General features: G+C 44.7%; 1 protein-coding gene across 11 annotated transcripts in view; it reads right to left on the reverse strand.

The window, feature by feature from the left end:
• The window catches only part of zmiz1a (zinc finger, MIZ-type containing 1a), a 446537-nt gene that overhangs the window by 131231 nt on the left and 293801 nt on the right, over window positions 1-21505 (reverse strand). For 10 of the 11 annotated variants that reach the window (XM_063070398.1, XM_063070409.1, XM_063070399.1 and 7 more), the window contains one exon: window positions 12360-12465. In XM_063070398.1, the coding sequence (XP_062926468.1) occupies window positions 12360-12465 (106 nt within the window). Of the gene's footprint in view, window positions 1-12359; window positions 12466-12603; window positions 12712-21505 lie in introns of those variants that run through there. The other variant, XM_063070408.1, reaches the window with a different exon arrangement.

Genomic DNA, 21505 nt, shown 5'->3' on the forward strand with positions numbered 1-21505 from the left:
TACAGAGGCAGGAGTTGAACCGTGATTGATTGTCTGGAATAGCACTGAGAAATGGAGGCCATGTATATTAGGGGTAGCACATAATTGCAGCAGTTAGTGTAATGTTATTATAGTGCTCGTGACCCAGGTTAAATTCCCACTGCTATCTGTAAGGAATTTGAGTGTTAATTTCCCTGTTAATTTCCTTCAATTTCCTTCCACATTCCGAAGGGTTCGGGTTAGCAAGCTGTGGGGATGCGATACTGGCAGTGGAAGTGTGGTGACACTTGCGGGCTGGCCCCAGCACATGTTCAGACCAAGCTGGCTGCTGACACAAAAGACGCACTTCACTGTATCTTGCGATGTTTCCGTGCACATGTGACAAATAAAGCTAATCTTGAATCTATCGTTATTGAGATTGCATCGAGCTAAGAGGAATGATTATATGACTTATTATCAACCCAGTCATCTGCTTTCTCATGTGCCACCTGTCATGGGTTAGGGTTTGTAAATTGTGGGCATGCAATGCTAGCAGTGGAAGCATGGATACACTTGCAGGTTCCCCATAGCACGTTCAGACTGAGTTGGTTGTTTGAGATGTGAAGACGTATTTGGGAAGTCACATTAAGAGGCAAGATATTTACAATGGACCGTCATTCTGTGATTTACCGTAAGACCACATCAAGTCTTCTCCACCATTCCGTTATGGCTTAAGTTATTATCCCTTTCAACCCCCCACTCCTGGCTTCTCTCCAAAATCCTTGACACCCTTACTAATCAAGAACCTACCAACCTCTGCTTTAAATGTACCCAAAAGACTTGGCCTCCATAGCTGTTGGTGACAATGAATTCCACAGATTGGCAAATATAGTTTAGAGAAGTGAGTGTCTGTACAGACGGAGGAAGGGGAGGAGGTACTGCAGGGTTTGGGTGGGAGAAACAGTGGGCTGAGGGGACGAATGCCCTGATGGTTTGAACTTGAATAGTAGAGGTGATGGGCTACAGGCAGAAGCTGGTGGAGATTGATAAAGCACCCATAGGGTTAGGTCATGCTGGAATTTGATTAGGCTATGCAGAGCATGCTAGAAGAAAGAGGGGGTTCTCATTGAAACTTATTGAATATTGAAAACCTAGACGGAGTGAACCTGGAAAGGATGCTTCCTAAAGTGGGGCAGCCTAGAACCAGAGGGCACAGACTCAGAATGGAAGAATGGAAGGAAGATGAGGCGGAATTTCTTGAGCCAGAGGGTAGTGAATCTGTGGAGTTCATTGCCACAGACAGCTGTGGAGGCCAAGTCATTGGGCATATTTAAGGTGGAGTTTGATAGGTTCTGGATTAGCCAAGGCATGAAAGGGTTGCAAGAGACTGGGGTTGAGACGGATAATATATCAGCCCTGATGGAATGGTGGAGCAGACTCAAAGGGCTTAATTCTGCTCTTATGTCTTCTGGCCTTGTAGAATTTGCATGTGCAAATAAAAACAGTGAATCGAAAATAGCCCCATCAGGAAGGGGCTGATGCAAGACAGGGAGAGTCTAATGTTTGCACGAGTTCGGAGTATTCTAAGCCCGAAGGGAAACTGGTCCTTCAGCCCAACTGGCCTATACTGGACCAAGATGCCCAGCTAAAGTGAAATAAGAGTGAGATGAGCTTCATTGTTAGTGAGACTGAGGTAAAGATGGAGGTGGATCGTTTTTAGGGGCAGAGGTATGGGATGGGATGGGGACAAAGAGATGTGGGAAACAGTGACTTCATGCGATAACACCGTCCAAATGTTCTTTGTCCTCGGTGACAATGTGAGCTAACCCTCTAAATCCTCCAGCTTTGACAATTTTGTACAGGCTTTATTTCCCACACCACCTCCAGTAGAAGTCCTTCACTTGGTGGGGATCGGGAATTAGTGAATTTCCAGATGTCATCTGCAGAATCTCTTGTGAGCACTGAAGTGAAATAACAAGAAAGAGTACTTCTGAAACAGAAGGAATTCTGTAGACGCTGAAAATCTAGAGTAACACACACAAAATGTTGGCAGGACTTAGATCAGGCAGCATCTATGAAGTACCCCGATGAAGGGTCTCAGCCTGAAACATCGACTGTTTATTCCTCTCCAGAGATACTGCCTGATCTGCTCTGTTCCTCCAGCATTTAATGAGTACTTTTCTTGTCAACTTTTAAAGATGACTAGAAATTATAAAAGGTAAGGAAAAATTCAAACAGTAGTTCACAATGGACATGCATAAAATATTGATAGCAACCTTTCAGTGATCCCAAAACAAGAAACAACCTTCAAAGTTTGGCACAACCCTCATATTTTTGCATGCCATAATCTGGAACTTCGCCACATCAACATCAGTCCTGCTTAACAACACAAAGGCACCCGATTAATTTTACCAGACCAAAACCCACTCCTATTTTTCAAGAAGAAAACTTCTCAGTTTCTAAAAGATTAAGCAGAAACAATGCAAAAATCATTACTTTAAATCACACTTTTACTCTAACAGAAGAAGGAAAGAAATATCTTATGCAAACCTGTCAGCTTTATCGCTTCCTACAGTAAAAATGTAGTCTGTAAAATCTACTGAATGAAACACAGGCCCAACAGGAAATGGTAAGGGCTGCATAAGTTTACATCATGTAAATGTGGTTTTCCTCTGTGAACAGTATTTTTTAATGGAGTCCGTAAGCTGCTAAATTCCTTTCTGCAATTATCAGCTTTGGCTTTGGAAGCAAGATCTCACCCCATCAAAATCAGAGTGTTCAGATTCCACCAGCATACAGCAATAACTGGCATTTATGGCTTTACTTTCTGATTGCAGAAAAATTCAAGATTCAGTACGTATTGTTAAAAATCATTTACAGTACACAAGCGTTCAGGAGAGTGAAATAATCATCACTCCGGATCTGATGCAGCAAAAAAAAACGATAAGACAAAGAACACAATAATAAAAAAAATCACTCAATAAATGTAAGGACAGCTAATATACATAGATTGATTATATGTCCATAAAGGGACACTGTGCACAGGAGTGTCTGTACATAAGGTGACTGACAGGAAATGTTAAAAGTATTAGTGTGAGGTATGTGGAGGGGTGGGTCAGTGGATGGAGGTGTTGATCTGTCTTACTGCTTGGGGAAAGTAACCGTTTCTGAGTCTGGTGGTCCTGGCGTGGATACTACGTAGCCTCCTCCCTGATGGGAGTGGGACAAGCAGTCCATGAGCAGAGTGGGTGGGATCCTTCATGATGTTACTGGTCCTTTTCTGGCACCACTCTGTACATATGAACACAATCTGGCATCTACTTGTGTTCTGGGAGAGGGAGCCAAAGAATGGGGTCAGAGAGGGAGGTTCTGAGAGAGGATTCTGGGGGTTATCACCTTGTCCTGACTGCTCTTTTCTTTATGCATCGGAGTATTTTGCCTGATGTAGAAAGTCAAAGAGGATGCCGGGTGGATGGGTGGGATCTTTAATAATACTAAGGGCCCTGCGGATGCAGTGCTCTTGATATATGTCCCCAATGGAGACCCTATGATTTCCCACAGCCATTCAAACAGTCCTTTGTAGGAACTTCCAGTCGGATGCTCTGCTGCTTCCGTACCAGATGGAGATGCAGCTTGTCAGGACGATCTTAATGGTGCTCCTGTAAAATTCACTCAAGATGGGAAGGGTTTCCATCCCACTCTTGTAACACCATTGAACAGGTTCCCTTGTACGATCACACAGACCTCACAACCTAACTTGCTGTGACCTTGCACCTTATTGCCTGTCTGCACTGCACTCTCTCTGTAGCTGTAACACTTTATTCTGCCCTCCGAACACTTTAATGCACCATTGTAATGAAATGGTCTGTGCGGACAGCACGTAAGACGAGGTTTTCACCGCATGTGACACTATAAGCTACTAATAAAACTGTCATAAGATGAGGCTGAAGGCATTGCTGCAGAATATTTGATGGATTTAATGGCCTCCTTCTGTGCCAGAACAGCCCCAGGAGTCTACGAATAATGTCCTTCTCTTCCTATTATCTACGCAGCCCCACACCAGCAGCAGCGATCTGCCAGTGTTCCTTTGAAGTCAAACGAGCTGCATTTTGGTGCCCAGTCGATACTCGATTGACCCGCCCCTCTGTGGCAAATCTATGCCCAGCCCTTGGGCTGCCCTGAGCCCTCCTGAGTTGCCTCAGACCCCGTGCCACCATCTGTTCTGTCAGAAGGCTCACTACCATCGCTGCCAACGTGTGATTGGTTTAACTGTCTCCCCGGCAACCGCACAACCTCATCTTCACCAGGCGATCCACCCCTCAGGGCCTTCACTCGAATACTGACAACAGCATTTGCAGCTTGTGCCTGTTTCCTTTATAGCAAAACCATATGTTGGGCCTCATCAAATACTGAATGCCCTACCCTGGCCCCTGGCAAAGACAAGGAGCTTGAAAATACAAGGAACATTCTTGGCAGAACGACTTCATGTCTTGCGTCAATGACCACAGGAATCCCATTAACCATTTCAGCTCTCCTCTGTCTACACATCGAAAGAGCAGAAATAAGAGTCCAGGAAGTGACCTTGGCACCTCCACCTTGAGGCAAGATAATGACTAATCCTGCAGACTCCCTAGATTTCATCCCCCCAGGGTTTTCCAATTATTAATGGACGTTATTGAATCTCCAGGGAGTCTGGATGGGAGATGCTAGCTTCAAGTTATAAGGTTAGCTTTATTTGTCACGTATACATTAGGTGGCGGGGTGGAGGAGGATTTCTACCAAAGGAGGTGTAAGGCACTCCTTTCCTCCGCTAGACTGTACGTCACCCAGGGGGCAAAATGTAGCACCTGCTTAGCTCCCCGATCAAGGTCACGTGAAGCCATGGAGCAGGTGGTGGATGGTCGTATGAGCAGCCAGTGCACATCACAAGTCCTGATTATATGACCACTGATGTCAGGCGGACAATCTCTGAAGAGTTTTGATAATGGCTGGGAGTTGTGTGTGGTGGTGGTGGGGGGGGGGGGGGTCACCTATCTTGTAAAGACACTGCCCAAACTACTTCTGTAGAAAATTTGCCAAGAGCAATTATGGTCGTGGAAAGACCATGATTGCCCACGTCATATGGCACGGCACATGATGATGACAATGTAACACAGAATGAAATACATCGCTTTTGCATCAATGAGCAACACAAGCTGAAGATGAGCTGGGGGCAGTCCACAAGTGTTGCCGTGTTTCTGGTGTCAGTGTAGAGTGCCCAACGCTGAAACCCACACAGCCTGTTCTTACACACATGCTTACACCAAAACAAACAGGTTTGACTCACAGTGATGCTGCACATCAGGACTGGTTAAAGCACTGGAACTAATTCAGAAATGATTAAATAATTAAATAACTCAGAAACCATTCAGAAATTATTCCTATTCTCACCAGTTGGAAAAGATCCACATTGCATTGCCAAATGAAATAATTAAAATTTAAAGATTAGTTCTAACTGTCACAAGTCCATCAAAACATACAGTGAAATACATTGTTTGTGTCACAAATGAGTAGAGGACAACCTGCCCGTGTTGTCAACATAGCATGCCCAGAACTGACTAACCCTAATCCTTGGTCTTTGGAATGTGGGAGGAAACTGGAATAGCCAGAGGAAAGCCACGTGGTACGAGACAGAACGTACAAACTCCTTACAGGCATATGTACAAACGAACGTACATACAGGCGAACGTACAAACTCCTTACAGGCATACGTACAGACGAACGTACGTACAGATGGACGTACAAACTCCTTATGGGCCGTGGCGGCATTGAACCTGGAACACTGGCACTGTAATAGCATTACGCTAACCATTAATCATTTTAGTCAGGGGGGGCGGGTAGAAGAGTGGGTGCAGGGGCTGGGAGAATGGTGGGGGGGAGGATGGGGGCTTTATAGTCTCATTTAGTTGGGGAAGGGGAGGGATGGTGTATGCAGAAGCGGGGCAAGGGGTCTCAATAATCAGCGGATAGGGAGGAGTTGGGATGGAACTGATAACAGCCAGTGATAATTTGATGCAAACATTCCCTAAACCAGTCTATATGACGCACTGATGTCCCAATTGTTGACTGTGGCTACGAATGCCACTGCAATATTATTATTATCATTGGCTACAACAGGACATTGTCATAGGTGTTGTCATCGGTTACAACAGGACATTGTCATAGGTGTTGTCATCGGTTACAACAGGACATTGTCATAGGTGTTGTCATCGGTTACAACAGGACATTGTCATAGGTGTTGTCATCGGTTACAGCAGGACATTGTCATAGGTGTTGTCATCGGTTACAGCAGGACATTGTCATAAGTGTTGTCATCGGTTACAACAGGACATTGTCATAGGTGTTGTCATCGGTTACAGCAGGACATTGTCATAGGTGTTGTCATCGGTTACAACAGGACATTGTCATAGGTGTTGTCATCGGTTACAGCAGGACATTGTCATAGGTGTTGTCATCGGTTACAGCAGGACATTGTCATAGGTGTTGTCATCGGTTACAGCAGGACATTGATCGGGTGCAGAGCTGGGCTAGCTGGGGTTTAATCTGGAAAAATGTGAAGTGATTCACTTTGGAAGGTGAAACTTGAAGGCAAAAAATAGATGATTAATGGAAGGATTCTTAGCAGTGAGGAGCAACAGAGGGATCTTGGGGTCTAGGTCCAAAGATACCTCAAAAATTCCATGCAAGCTGATGGGGTGGTTAAGAAGGTTTATGATGGGTTGACCTTTCGTGGTCAGGGGATTGAGTTCAAGGGCTGTGAGGTAATGTTGCAGCTCTATAAAACTCTGGTTTGATCACACTGGGAGCATTCTGTTCAGATCTGGTTGCTTCATTACACAAAGGATGTGGAAGCTTTAGAGAGGGTGCAGAACAGATTTACTAGGATGCTGCCTGGATTAGAGAGCATGGTTTATGAGGAGAGGCTGAGTGAGCTAGGGCTTTTCTCTTTGGAGGGAAGAAGATTGAGAGGTGATTTGATTGAGATGTACAAGATGATAAGAGGCATGGATCAAGTGGATAGACAGGAACTTTTTCCTAGGGTGGAAATGGCTAATATGAGGGGGCAAGATTTTAAAGTGATTGGGGGAAAGTATAGAGAAGGGTGTCAAAGCTTTTTTTTACAGTAAGAGTGGTGGTACATGGAATGCTCTGCCAGGAGTGGTGGTAGAGGTAGAAGCATTAGGGATACTTAAGAGACATGGATGATAGTTATGGGGGAAGGAAAGGGTTAGATTAATAATGGAGTAGGTTTAAAGATTGGTACAACATTATGGGCTGAAGGGGCTGTACTGTGTCATAATGTTCTATGTAACAGCTCCAGTTCATCAGAACCCAAACAACCTAACTGGGGGAGGGGGGGAGGGTAGTGCCTTTCACTCCAAAGTTCAAAGTACAAAGTAAACATTAATTAAAACCACAGTTAATACATCTTTGATCGCTCATCACTGAAATAAACAGCCCCTCACAATCTTATTCCTTGAGCGAATGAACTGACACACACAGAATCAGCAACCTTTGTTACTTGAGAGGAGTCCTCAGCCATGGATCCAGTGTCACAATGACATCATGCAGGCAGCACCGTCTGCCTAATGAGAAACAGGGCGCTCTGGTTAAGGACTCGGCTGTTAAGTGTTTGTGCCCCCTGGCTTGGAATTGCCTGCAGTGGCAGGATTGGGAGTCCCACTGCGGAGCTTACAAACAATGCTGACGAGCTGCATTCACTGGGGCAGTCACTGATTACGAACAGGAACGCTAAGAGAAGAACTATCATTGAAAAGAGGCTTAACTCCAGTATTGATTAAATAGGCTTAACAGATTGCTTCTGTGCTGTGAAGATCAATCAGAGTGAAGTGTGACACACTAAGATTTCCTGGATTACTTTACTGTCTTTAAGGAAGGCCATTAGAACGAGTTGCAGAATTAGGCCATTCGGCCCATTGAATCTGCTCCATGGCTGATTTATTATTCTCTCTTAACTCTATTCTCACAAATGTCTACAGATGTAACATGGAGAACATTCTAACTGGTTGCATCACCGTCTGGTCTGGGGGTGGGGGATGGGGCTATTGCACGGGATTGAAGTAAGCTGCAGAGAGTTGTAAACTCAGTCAGCTCCATCGTGGGCACCAGCCTCTGTAGTATCCAAGACGTCTTCAAGGAGCGATGCCTCAGAAAGGCGGCGTCCATCATTAAGGACCCCCATCACCCAGGACATGCCCTGTTCTCAACGCTACTGTCAGGAAGGAGGTACTGATTCCTGAGGGGGAACAGCTTCATCCCCTCTGCCATCTGATTTCTGAATGGACATCGAACTCAATTGCATGGTACCGCTGCTGCAAAGTCAACAAATTTCACGATATAGGCCGTTGATATGAAATCTGATTCTGATTCTGCCTTCTCCCCGTAACCTGTGATGCCCTTCACTGATCAAGCACCAGGCAACCTCCTCTTTAAATACACCCAATGACTTGCCCTCCACAGCTGTCTCTGGCAATGAATTTCACAGATCGTAATCTAAAGGTTAGATTAATCTTAGAGCGGGTTAAAAGATTGGCATAACATCATATGCCACAGGGCTGTCCTGTGTTGTAGTGTTCTGTGTTCTACGTTCAAACATTGCCTGTAAACAGGTCAGTCTGATGACCACTCAAAAACCATTGGCAATTTAATGATGAATATCACAGGGAGTGTTAAAAAGTAATATTATTGTTTAAGTTAACAATTTGTCAGATCTGACTAATTTTAATTGTCATTTTCTTTGCAGTTTATCAAACAATTATTTGCTTGTATTTTAAGTAGCCCTTATATACATAACAGTTTAATATGTCTCTAGTGGGCTATACAAAGTATAATTCTAAAGCTCCCTAATCTCCCACCACTCTATCTGGGGTAGGATTCCTCTTGTCCTCACCTACCACCCCCAACCAGCCCCCGCGTACAGCACATAATTCTCCGAAACTTCCGCCATCTCCATGGGATCCCTCCACCAAGCACATGATCCCCTCCCCCCCAACTTTCTGTTTTCCGCAAGGATCACTCCCTATGCGACACCCCTGTCCATTCGTCCCTTCCCACTGATCTCCCTCCTGGAACTTATCCTTGTGAGCGGAACAAGTGCTACACCTGCCCCTACACCTCCTCCCTCACTACTATCCAGGGCCCTAAACAGTCCTTCCAGGTGAGGCAACACTTCACTTGTGGGTCTGTTGGGGTCATATACTGTGTCCGGTGCTCCCGATGTGACCTCCTGTATATCGGTGAGACCCGACCTGGATTGGGAGACTGCATTGCCGAGCACCTATACTCTATACGCCAGAAAAAGCGAGATCTCCCAGTGGCCACCCATTTTAATTCCACTTCCCATTCACATTCCGGTATGTCCATCCATGGCCTCCTCCTCTGTTGTGATGAGGCCACACTCAGGTTGGAGGAACAACCCTTATATTCTGTTTGGGTAGCCTCCAACCTGATGGCATGAACATCGATTTCTCAAACTTCTGGTAATGCCCCCCACCCCCCGCCTTCACCATTTCCCATCCCCTTTTCCCTCTTTCACCTTATCTCCTTGCCCACCCATCACCTCATTCTGATGCTCCTTCCTCCTTTTTCTTCCATGGCCTTCTGTATCTTTCACCAATCAACTTCCCACCTCTTTACTTCATCCCTCCCACTTCAGGTTTCACCTATCACCTTGTGTTTCTCTCTCCCTCCCCCCACCTTTCAAATCTACTCCTCAGCTTTTCTTCTCCAGTCCTGCTGAAGGGTTTTGGCCCGAAATGTCGACTGTACTGTTTTCCATAGATGCTGCCTGGCCTGCTGAGTTTCTCCAGCACTTTGTGTGTGTTGCTCAGATTTCCAGCATCTGCAGATTTTCTCTTGTTTATAATTCTAGAGCTTTTTTGTTCTTTCATAAGTGGCTAGTATTTTCTCATTGATTAATGTCACGGCAGTATGGAATAAATATTTTGTAATTGGTTGTCTTTCATCAATGGAAATTTCTTATCCTTTGGGTATAAAAGTAGCTGTTTTATGCTAGGCACCATCTTTAGATCCACTTTTTCAAGTGGTAAAACTCCCTGTTATTGTTCTGTTCCTGTTCCCTTTGTTCTGTCAACTCTTAATGAAACGATTGTGAAGCAACAATCCTGAAGAAGAGTTTTGGCCCAAAATGTTGACAGTTCATTCACTTCCATAGATGCTGCCTGACCTGTTGAGTTCCTCCACCAATCTGTGTGTGTTGCTTTGGATTTCCAGCAAATCTGGATTTCTTATGTTTACAAGTATCATGCCTCGTTCCTGATGTCTAGAAGAACTTTGGATTTAAACAACAGAATCCAACAAGTTGCACTTCATCTGTGTACCTCTGGCAAAGCCACCCTATCATCCGAAACAAGAATTCATGACAAATACTCAACATAGTAATCAAATTGGCCAGCATTTTATAACACATAAGGCAGCAATCTGACATTCAAGAACTTCACAAGTAACATAACCAACGTCTGATGGTACAACTGCTGCACTGAAAGATCTGTTTTTATTTTAATCATCTGCTGTGTTTGCATCTAATCTTGTTTCTCACCACAATGTCTCCACATAGCTTTTTGCTTATCCCACGTTTCCATTCACAGTGACAATCTTTGGTGACACTCTCCGGTATTTACTTCATGTAAGTCACTCATCATGTTGTAGTTACACAACATGCAAACAGGCCCTTCAACCAACGTAGCAATGGCTAAGAGGAAGTTCCCACTCAGGGTTTCCTTAAATAATTCATCTTGGGCGTAATTTTAAGGAGGTTGGAGGAAAGTATAGAAGTAGTTTCTGCTTACACAGAGAGTGATGGGTGTGTGGAACACCCTGCCAGGGCTGGTGGAAGAGGCAGATGGATGATAGAAAAATGGAGGCATATGTGGGAGGGAAGGGTTAGATTGATCTTGGAGTAGGTTAAAATGTTGGCATAACATTGTGAGCTGAATGGAATGTATTGTGCTGTCATGCTCTATGTTCTAATCTGTGGCTCCACCGCCGCAGGGTCTGAGATGGTTGGTTTGATGGATCCGGCAGAGCCCGATCCAGCCCCCAGCAGTGATCGTGCGGACACTTTCACTTTATGACTTGGATAAGCCACCAGGAAAGACTTCATGGAGAAATTCATTGACTGGAAAAAGAGCTGGGGGACCTGAGAGCATTTCTTTTCACACAGAGAGCGGTGGCTATGTGGAATGGGCTGGCAGAGGTGGTGGTGGAGGCAGGTACAACTACAACGTAAAAAAAAATTTGAGTAAGTAACACACACCAAATGCTGGACTCAGCTGGTCAGGCAGCATCAATGGAGGGGAATAAAGAGTTGATGTTTAGGGCCGAGACCCGTCGTTTGGATTAGAACCTGTTCGGCAAGATTTGGAGGGATATAGGCCAAAGGGGACTAACTCTTGGTTGGTATGTGTGCATTGGGATGAAGGGCCAGTTTGTGTATGGTCTAACTCTATGGATCTATGAAATAATGAGTTTGTTTCTCTCTACAGATGCCACCTGCTCTACCTGCATATTTCCAATATTGTTTGCTTTTGTTTAAACCTCTCTCTAGACCAGGGGTTCCCAACCTGGGGTCCACAGACCCCTCGGTTAATGGTAGGGGTCCATGGCATAAATAAGGTTGGGAATCCCTGTTCCAGACCCAAGTAAGGAGCTTCCCAGTAAGGTAAAATGAGTCAGGTTTTTTCAAACAAGAAGTGACGACTTTAAGAGAGACACCCACATCTGATACTCTCCTTTGTGTGGTTATGTGAACTTAGTGCCAGCTCACGTTCGGAGTGCTGAGCCTTCACGGCAGCACTCCAACTGGGACAGGTCCAAGCAATACAAGTGTGAGAGGTCATCCCAAAGACGTAGCTCTCCTGTGGTCCAAGATAAACAATAGGCCCCAGTGCATTGATTGTCGAATATGCAATCTCAATCTTGCAACACACATACAATATCCTGTTCAACTCAACAAACATAACCACCAGCATTAACAAGCACTTTCTCTCTCTCTCTCTTGCTTAAGCATTTTGATCCTCAAGGGTCTTATTGATGAAGTATCAGAGCACTGGCTGGTTGGATATGTGGGGAGTTGGTTACTTCAGATACAACACTGGAAAACAGCTATGGTTGAACAGAATGTAATTATTTTACAAAAGCCAGAATTTGCATCTGTAGGAAAGCAGTGGGAGAGGTGGTGGTGGTGGGGGGGGGGGGATGGTGAGGAGGAGTGGGGGAGGAGGAGTGGGGGGAGGGAGGAGGAGTCGGGGGAAGGAGGTGTGTGGGGGAAGAGGAGTTGGAATTACAGGAAGCAGACACAAAAAATAAAAGCTCCTTCCTACCTGCAGACTTTGGCGTGAACTTGTCGCGGTTTGCAGCACACACAGCCAGCAGCCGGTATCCCAGGTCCAAATCGAACCCTTGCTGAGCTGCTACTCTGCTGACAACCTAAACCGGAAAGAAAACAGCACACCAGTCAACCCCTGGCAGATAGCAAGCACAAACAACAGGCAACGCATGCCAGAAGGCACCGGACTAGAGTCAAGTAGAGCAAACACGGTGACAGATGTTTTACAGATTCCTCACATCTTTCCTTTGGCTGCTCTGGCTCCGTGCTTTAAGCTGACACCGACTATCGGCTTGTTTCGCAGAGGTGCAGGAGGAGTAGGAGATAGCTTTGGGCTTGCATCTCACACGGGCTGGGCTTACAGCCAACTCTGGCTGTGTGCTCTCTCGTTTTCTCTTGGCAGGCCACCTTCGCTGGGTTTATCATTAACACATCGTGCTCTAGGGTGGCCCCTTAATGGGTTCAGGCATTAATTTTTAGAGGCACTTTCTGCAGTGAACGGTTTGTACTGAGGCCATCCAGAAACTAATTTCTCAGAGACCTGGTATCGCTGAAGACACTTGACCTGTTAGGTCCTGATCTTTGGGTCTCAGTTTTGATCAAATGCAACCCCCCCAGTCTTCAAGCTGAGGAGATCACGAGTCTTCAAAGAAAGATCAGCATTAATTGGCTCAAATCAAATCAGCAAGGGCAGACAGGGCAGCCCGCAAGTGGAACCACATTCCCAGTGCCAACATAGCATGCCCACAACTCACATCTTCGGAATATGAGAGGAAACCAGAGCACCCAGAGGAAATCTACACAGTCACGGGGAGGACGTACAAACTCCTTACAGACTCTGATCGGTTTGCTGCCGCTGTAGAGCAGTGCTCTACAAGGCTTTCTTAAAGAGATGGTGGAAGAGTACACTATTTTCTGTCCTTAAAAACCTCAGGGATATACTTTAGTGATTGGATTGATTTTTGAGTCGGAGCTTTCATTCAGACTGTAGTCCATGAACATGTGCCCTGGATCTGCTGTTCGTAGACTATTAGAATCTGCCCTTGGGCTCCGATCTAATTCGTCAATGCTAATAACTTCACTATTGTCTTCGTGTTATTGATCTCTGAAACACACACACACACACAGAGGCACAAACAGGCTTTTAAGTACACACTTCAATGACATCAGTTTATTTACTTATTTAGAGATACAGCACGGAACAGGCTCTACGGCCTACCGAGCCGCATCACCCAGCAACCCACCGATTTAACACCAGCCTGATCACAGGACAATTTAAATGATCAATTACCCGTACGGTGGCCTTTGAATTGCGGGAAGAAACCACAGCAAACGGAGGAAGCCCATGCGGTCACGGGGAGAATGTACAAACTCCTTACAGATGGCACTGGAAATGAACTCTGAACTCAAGCTGTAATAGTGACATGGTAACCACTATGGTACTGTGGCACTCAAAGTTAGGCAAAACATCTTCATGGATGAGTTAAAAGCAGTGAGCTAGGAAGCCTATCAGCGAGAATTCAAATAAAGGTTACTTGTCCAGTCTGGATGACCATCACTACCATCCTTGCTACATGCCCCTTCCTTTCCCATAGGGCTTATGGTGAGAGGGCAGCCCAGTAAATGGAACAAGCAAACATGAGGAAACCTGCAGATGCTGGAAATTCAAGCAACACACATGAAAGTTGCTGGTGAATGCAGCAGGCCAGGCAGCATCTCTAGGAAGAGGTGCAGTCGACGTTTCAGGCTGAGACCCTTCGTCAGGACTAACTGAAAGAAGAGCTAGTAAGAGATTTGAAAGTGGGAGGGGGAGGGGGAGATGCAAAATGATAGGAGAAGACAGGAAGGGGAGGGGTGGAGCCAAGAGCTGGACAGGTGATTGGCAAAAGGGATATGAGAGGATCATGGGACAGGAGGCCTAGGGAGAAAGAAAGGGGGAGGGGGGAAACCCAGAGGATAGGCAATAACGGATGGGGTACGAGGGGGAGGTGGGGCATTGACGGAAGTTTGAGAAGTCAATGTTCATGCCATCAGGTTGGAGGCTACCCAGACGGAATATAAGGTGTTGTTCCTCCAATCTGAGTGTGGCTTCATCTTTACAGTAGAGGAGGGCGTGGATAGACATATCAGACTGGGAATGGGATGTGGAATTAAAATGTGTACGAGCAGTGGTTGAGGCAAGTACATTAACAACATTTAGAAGGCACTTGGACAGGTACATGGATAGGAAAGGTTTAAAGCAGGGGTTCCTAACCATGAAAGATCCTTTGCTTAGTGGTATGAATCCATGGCATAGAAAAGGTTGATAATCCCTGGTTTAGAGGGATAAGCGTCACCTATGTGCAAATGTGACCAGCTTCAATGGACCAGATGCGCCAAAGACTCTATGATCCGCAAGCTAAGATCAAGAGCAAGAGGATTGTCGGGCTGCGTGGGCAGAGAGTGAGGTGGGTACCCAGAGGGTGGGGAGATTGGGGTCTCAGTTGGACAGCTGCACTCTAGATCAACACTTTTCATATGTCATAAACACAAGAAAGTCTGCTCATGCTGGAAACCAAAGCAACACCCACAAAATGCTGAGGAACTCTGCAGGTCAGGCAGCATCCATAGAAATGAATAAACAGTTGATGTTTTGAGCCGAAACCCTTCTTCAGTTTTCAAGTGTGCAATGTGCATCTAGATTTCTAGGTCATTACTTGTCGTGAAATCATTGATGTTGCTGGGAGCTGGCAATGACATTATACTCTTGGTGAGAACTTACTGTGTACAAGTATGCAGCTAAATTACTACAGTATTTGGGGCTAAACAGTCGATGTTTTGGGCCGAGAATCTTCATTAGGACTGGAAAGGAACAGGGCAGAAGCCAGAATAAGAAGGTGGGTTGAGGGTGTTGCTGGCAGGTGATAGGTGAGACCAGGTGAGGGGGAAGGCGGGTGGGTGGAGGAAGGAGATGAGATAAGAAGCTGGGAGGGAATGAGAAGTGGAAGAGGCTGAAGAAGAAGGAATCTAATAGAAGAGGATAGTGGACCATGTGAGAAAGGAAGGAGGATGGGGACTAGATCAGCAGGTGAGAAGAGAAGGGGTGAGAGGGGAGCCAGCATGAGGAATTGCAAAAGATAGTGGGGGGGAGGGGGAAGAAATTACTACAAGTTATAGATATCAAAATGATGAAGAGTATTGGCCTGAAACATTGACAGTTTATTCCCCTCCACGGGTGCTGCCTGACCTGCTGAGTTCCTCCAGCATTCTGTGTGAGTTGCCCTGAATTTCCAGCATCTGCAGAGTCTCTTGTGTTTATTACAGGGTTCAAGCAGAAATCTGAGAAATGGAAGCAATTGATGCTGCAGAAATACAAGCCTTTTACTTCCCTCATTATGACAGTATATAACACATGATGATCACATGTTCCACTGTTCCAAAGAGTTTTCTGACTTCCCGTATTGGTGGAAGCTTTACACTTTACTTTGACATCTCTCCAATCAAAATATTACAGCATCACATGACCAAACATACACAGGCATCACAAACAGCTTGCATCTCCAGCTCGGTAAATGACATGACCATTATCCCATTGGCATTAGAAAATCCGAACAAGGAGAGTCTATCTCGGCATAAATTGTGTGCAACACTTTAATGGGGTTCTTGCAGCAAATAAAAGCTCAACAGAAGAATAATTAGTTGCTGATGGTGATTGAGAATGACCAAGATGCTTAAGCCCAGACCATCTCATGTCTTGACCAGCACCTAGAGTTCTGGACCATGGCTCCAGAGACCATCAAAGCAGCCGAATGAAATTCTACAGACAAGAAATTCTGCAGATACTGGGAATCCAAAGCAGCACACACAAAACATCGGAAGTACTCAGCAGGTCAGGTAGCATCTAAGGAAATAAAATGGGGAAGTTTTGTTTCTAAAAGAAAAAAGCTAGTTTCAGTGACGATAAATGTGGACAGCTTCAAAATACATCTGGCTCAGTTCAGAGTTCCTCCAGAGTTTTGTGTGTGCTGCTCAAGATTTCCAGCAGCTGCAGAATCTTTTGTGTTTAGATCAAGTAGAGCCATAGAGTCATAGAAATATACAACACAGAAACAGGCCCTTTGGCCCACCTCATCTGTGCTGAACCATTTAAACTGCCTACTCCCATTGACCTGCACCGGGATCATAACCCTCCATACCCCTACCATCCACATACCTATCCAAACCTCTGTTAAATGTTGAAATTGAGTTTGCACGCACCACTTGTGCTGGCAGCCCATTCCACACTCTCACAACCCTCTGCACAGAAGTTTCCCCTCATTTCCTCCTTAAACTTTTCACCTTTCACCTTTAATCCATGACCTCTGGTTGAAGTCCCCCCCACCACCTCAGTGGAAAAAGCCTGCTTGCATTTACTCTATCTGTACCCCTCATAATTTGGTATACGTCTATCAAATCTCTTCTCTATCTTCTATGTTCCAAGGAATAAGTCCTAACCTGTTCAATCTTTCTTTATAGTTCAGGTCTTTCAGACCGGCAACATCCTTGTAAATTTTCTCTGTACTCTTTCAACCTTATTTACATCTCTCCTGTAGGGAGGTGATGATCCAGTCATTCCCGTCATGTTGTTGCAGGGAGTTTACTGTGCCCAAATTGGCAGCTGTGGTTTTATTTAGAGCTGACAGCACAGTAACATATCATTATGAAGTCACCCACATGATAGAGAAAGGGTATAAATGTAGAGAGCAGTTCAGGCTTATTAGGAATGGGGAAGAAGTACATCAGGAGGTATGAAAGAAACATAAGGTGAATTCAAATCCATTCCTTTGGCTTTGCTTTCTATGACAGATGATTTGTTCATCTGCATCACTGATGTGTCTTTTTAAGTTTATAGGAACTGTACCTTATGTCTTGGTGATCCTTTGTCCTTTGTTATTTGGAAATGTTTAAGATAGAAATCCTCTGTGAGTTTTAGACGCGTTTTATGAATCTTGTTTGGATTTAAATGTGTATCACTGAAAATAAATGAACTGTTTAAACTACTTTGTCAGGTGGAAGTAGGGAGGGGGGATCCACCACTCAAATCGTGTGTATTGGCAACTAAACTCACTATGGAGGGTAAACAGGGAAGTGAACTTGTCTTTGGTGATTGACTAGTTCCAGTTTAATCTCCCTTTAGTGAGAGTACTTGTGGCTATTTATATCAGACAGGGCTAAGCTCTTCATCTGAGTTTAGAACTTCACGGTAAACCATGGAAATCCTGGCCCAATAAGCCCCCACCACTCAATTACACCCATGTGACCAATGAACCCACTAGCCTGTGCATATTTGGAAAGTGGAAGGAAACTGGAGCACCTGGAGGAAGCCCATGCGTCAGGGATAGAACAAGTTTCCTCACCAGACAGCGGTAGAAATTGAAGCCAGGTCACTGGCGCTGTAACAGCGCTACGCTAACCTCAATGCTACCATGCCGCCAAAATGCATCGTTTGCATCAAATCGAATCTGCGAGGATCGCGCTGCGCAAGTGTCGCCATGCTTCCAAGCTAACACAGCATGCCTACAACTCACTAATCCTAGCTGTACATCTTTGCAATGTGGGCAGAAACCCACGTAGTTACGGGCAGCAACTGAATCCTGATTGGGGATCACTGGTGTTGTAAAACAATGCACTAACCTTTGCACTACATGACTGTCTTACAGAACTTGCCATGTTAGAACATTAGCTAGACTTCAAAAATTATTTCAGTAGCTGTAAAGCCAGTTGTGATGTTTTGACAGGAAGATGAAGGGCATTATGTATGTTTTATTGATTTTAAAGCATCAATAGCTAGCATTTGTATAGGCCCTTCCTCTTACTGAAAATATCCCATGTGCTGTCGTTGGTTAACAAGTTACATGAACCACTAATCTAGAAGTGTTCAAAAGTTAGGTTAAAGAGCTGGGTTGGAAATGCTGTAAGAAAGGGGGACGAGGGGTAGAAAAAAAAGGAAAGAGGGAGAGAGAGAAAAAATGGAAAAGGAGCAGAGTGAGAAAGGGAGGGAGGGAGTGGGAGAAGGAGGGAGAGAGAGGGGTGGAGAAGGAGAGGGGGAGGGAGGAAAGGAGAGAGAGGATAGAGGTAGGGGAGGAAGGAAAAGGAGGGGGAAAGACAGAGAGAGAGGAGGAGATGGATAGAGAGTGGAAGAGGGAGAAAGAGGAACAGAGAGGAAGGGAGAGAAGGGAAGGGGGAAAGAAGAAAGGGGAGAGGAGAGAGGGGGTAGAGAGACAGGGAGAGGGGGAAGAGGGAGGGAGGGAGAGAGAGAGGGAGGGGAGAGAGAGGGAGGGAGAGAGTGAGAGAGGGGGAGGGGAGAGAGAGAGAGAGAGAGAGAGAGAGAGAGAGAAAGAAAGAAATGTAAGGTGTCTGGAGGGAATTCCAGAGATTTGGGCCATGATAGAGGGTTGAAAATCAGCCATTTATAAACGACCAGAATTACCCCTCTCAACTTTAGTCACTTCAGTACAGACATTTTTTTTTTGCAAAACGTATTGTAAAATGACTCCTTGGGTCTGGTCCAACTGCCATATGTTTCCACTAAACCGCGTGGACTCAGTGCACCTTCTTTTGGTTATACCCCAGTCTCAGTGGAATAAATGATAACATCTGTCAAATTTTAAGGTTGATTTAATGAAAAGGGGGATGGGTGACAAAATAAGTCAGTAGATGTACTTTTCAAATTTATAATCCAGCTTGTAGCTTTTTTAAATATTTTCCACTCTGGAGAAAACTGCACTGCGAAAGGACAGGAAGGCTCTATATGAGTAGTCAAAACTGCCCAGCGCATCACAAGCATCAGCCTACCCACCATCACGGACATTTATACAGAAATGTACCAGAAATGGGTCAGTAATATCATGAAGGATCCCACCCTCCCTGTTCATGGACCGTTCGTCCAACTCCCATCAGGGTGGAGGCTACATAACATCCAGACCAGGACCACCAGACTCAAAAGCAATTACTTTCCCCAAGTAATAAGGCTGCTCAACGCCTCTACCCACTAACCCACCCGTCCACACCCACAACAACCACTCCTTTATCATTTCCTGTCAATCACCTTATGTACAGACACTCCCGTGCCTCGCATCACCCTATGGGCATACAATCAATCTATGTATATAAGCTATCTTATGTATTTATATTTATTGTGTTTTCTATAATTATTGTGTTCTTAGTGTGTGTTTTTTGGATGCATCGGAGCTGGAGTAACAGTTATTTTGTCCTCCTTTGCAGTTGTCTACTGGATATGACTTTAAACAATCATGAACCTCGAAACTTTGAAAGTGAAGGCTGTATTTAAATAGCATCTCTCATGACTAGGATTGTTATGTTTTGTAACCTCAAAATATTAAAACTTATTTAAGAAAGACACAGAAGTCCGAAATGTTGGTGTAACTTTGTCTTTACTTTCAGCGACTTACTTACTGCCCATTACGCCACTGGCGTTTAGGGCAACAATGAAGGTCCTCCATTTCTGTTTGTCCATAGCACCACACACGGATATAAAAGGATTCTTCATTGCTGTTTCTGTAACATTTTGTTTTACCAGTCAGGGTTGTTAGCCCTGAGCTGAACCCCTAAATCTGAAGGTTCAGTTGACGACTCTTCGTCTGATATCTACCCTTTGACCTGTTTGGCATGGGTAATGCTACCAAGAGCCAAAGCCAAGGCCCTGACTCCAGCCAACATAACTCTTTGGGTCATTGAGGTATGCAAGCCACCAAACCCTATGGCAAGGTAGTGATCCTCTTGGAGAACTTTAAGTGAGGTACGCACGTATCATGTGGTAGCAAGATGACATATGAAATTAATGTATTTTTTACATATAACCTGTAATTAATTATTTAAACAAATAAGAATGCTTAATGAAACCATATAAAATGCCTATAAAAATTATTCACCCTCCCCTTGGAAGTTTTCACATTTTATTGTTTTACAACATTGAATCATAGTGGATTTAATTTGGCTTTTTTTTGACACTGATCAGCAGAAAAAAGACTCATGTCAAGGTGAAAACAAATCTCTACAAAGTGATCTAAATTAATTACAAAAATAAAACACCAAATAATTGATTGCACAAGTATTCACCTCCTTTAATATGACACAGCAAATCATCAGTGGTGCAGCCAATAGGTTTTAGAAGTCATATAATTAGTTAAGTAGAGATCACCATGTTCAATCCAGGTGTTTTAATTAATTGTAGTAAAAGTACACTAGTATCTGGAAGGTCCAACTGCTGGTGAGTCAGTATCCTGGCAAAAACTACACCATGAAGATAAAAGAACACTCCAAACAACTCCGTAAAAAGGTTATTAAAGTCAGGAGATGGATACAAGAAAATTTACAAGTCACTGAATATCCTTTGGAGTACAATTAAGTGAATCACCAAGAAATGGAAAGAATATGGCACAGCTGTAAATTTGCCTAGAGGAGGCCGTCCTCAAAAACTGTGTGACTGTGCAAGAAGGGGACTAGTGAGAGAGGCCACCAAGAGACCTATGACAACTCTGAAGGAGTTACAAGCCTCAGTGGCTGAGATGGGAGAGACTGCACATACAGTAACTGTTACCTGGGTGTATCACCAGTTGCAGCTTTATGGGAAAGTGGCAAAGAGAAGGCTACTGTTGAAAAACACTCACATGAAATCTCGGCTAGAGTTTGTCAAAACGAAATCAGCTGGAAGAAGGTTCTTTGGTGTGATGAAACTGAACTTGAGCTTTTTGGTCGTCAGACTAATGCTATGTTTGGCGTAAGCCAAATACCACACATCATCAAAAACACACCATCCCTACCATGGCGGTGGCTGCATCATGATGTGGGAATGCTTTACTGCAGCAGGCCCTGTAAGGTTTGTAGAGGTAGAGGGAAAAATGAATGCAGCAAAATACAGCAAAATCCAGGAGGAAAACCTGATGCAGTCTGCAAGAGAACTGCGACTTGGGATAAGATTTATTTTCCAGCAAGACAATGACCCCAAGCTACACAGGAATGACTTAAAAACAACAAAGGTAATGTCATGGAGTGGCCAAGTCAGAGTCCAGAGCACAACTAATTGAGAATTTGCGGCTGGATTTGTAAAGGGCTGTTCACTCACAACCCCCACGTAACCTGACAGAGCTTGAGCAGTTCTGT

This window comes from Mobula hypostoma, chromosome 18 (assembly GCF_963921235.1).
Source record: "Mobula hypostoma chromosome 18, sMobHyp1.1, whole genome shotgun sequence".
Taxonomy (NCBI): domain Eukaryota; kingdom Metazoa; phylum Chordata; class Chondrichthyes; order Myliobatiformes; family Myliobatidae; genus Mobula; species Mobula hypostoma.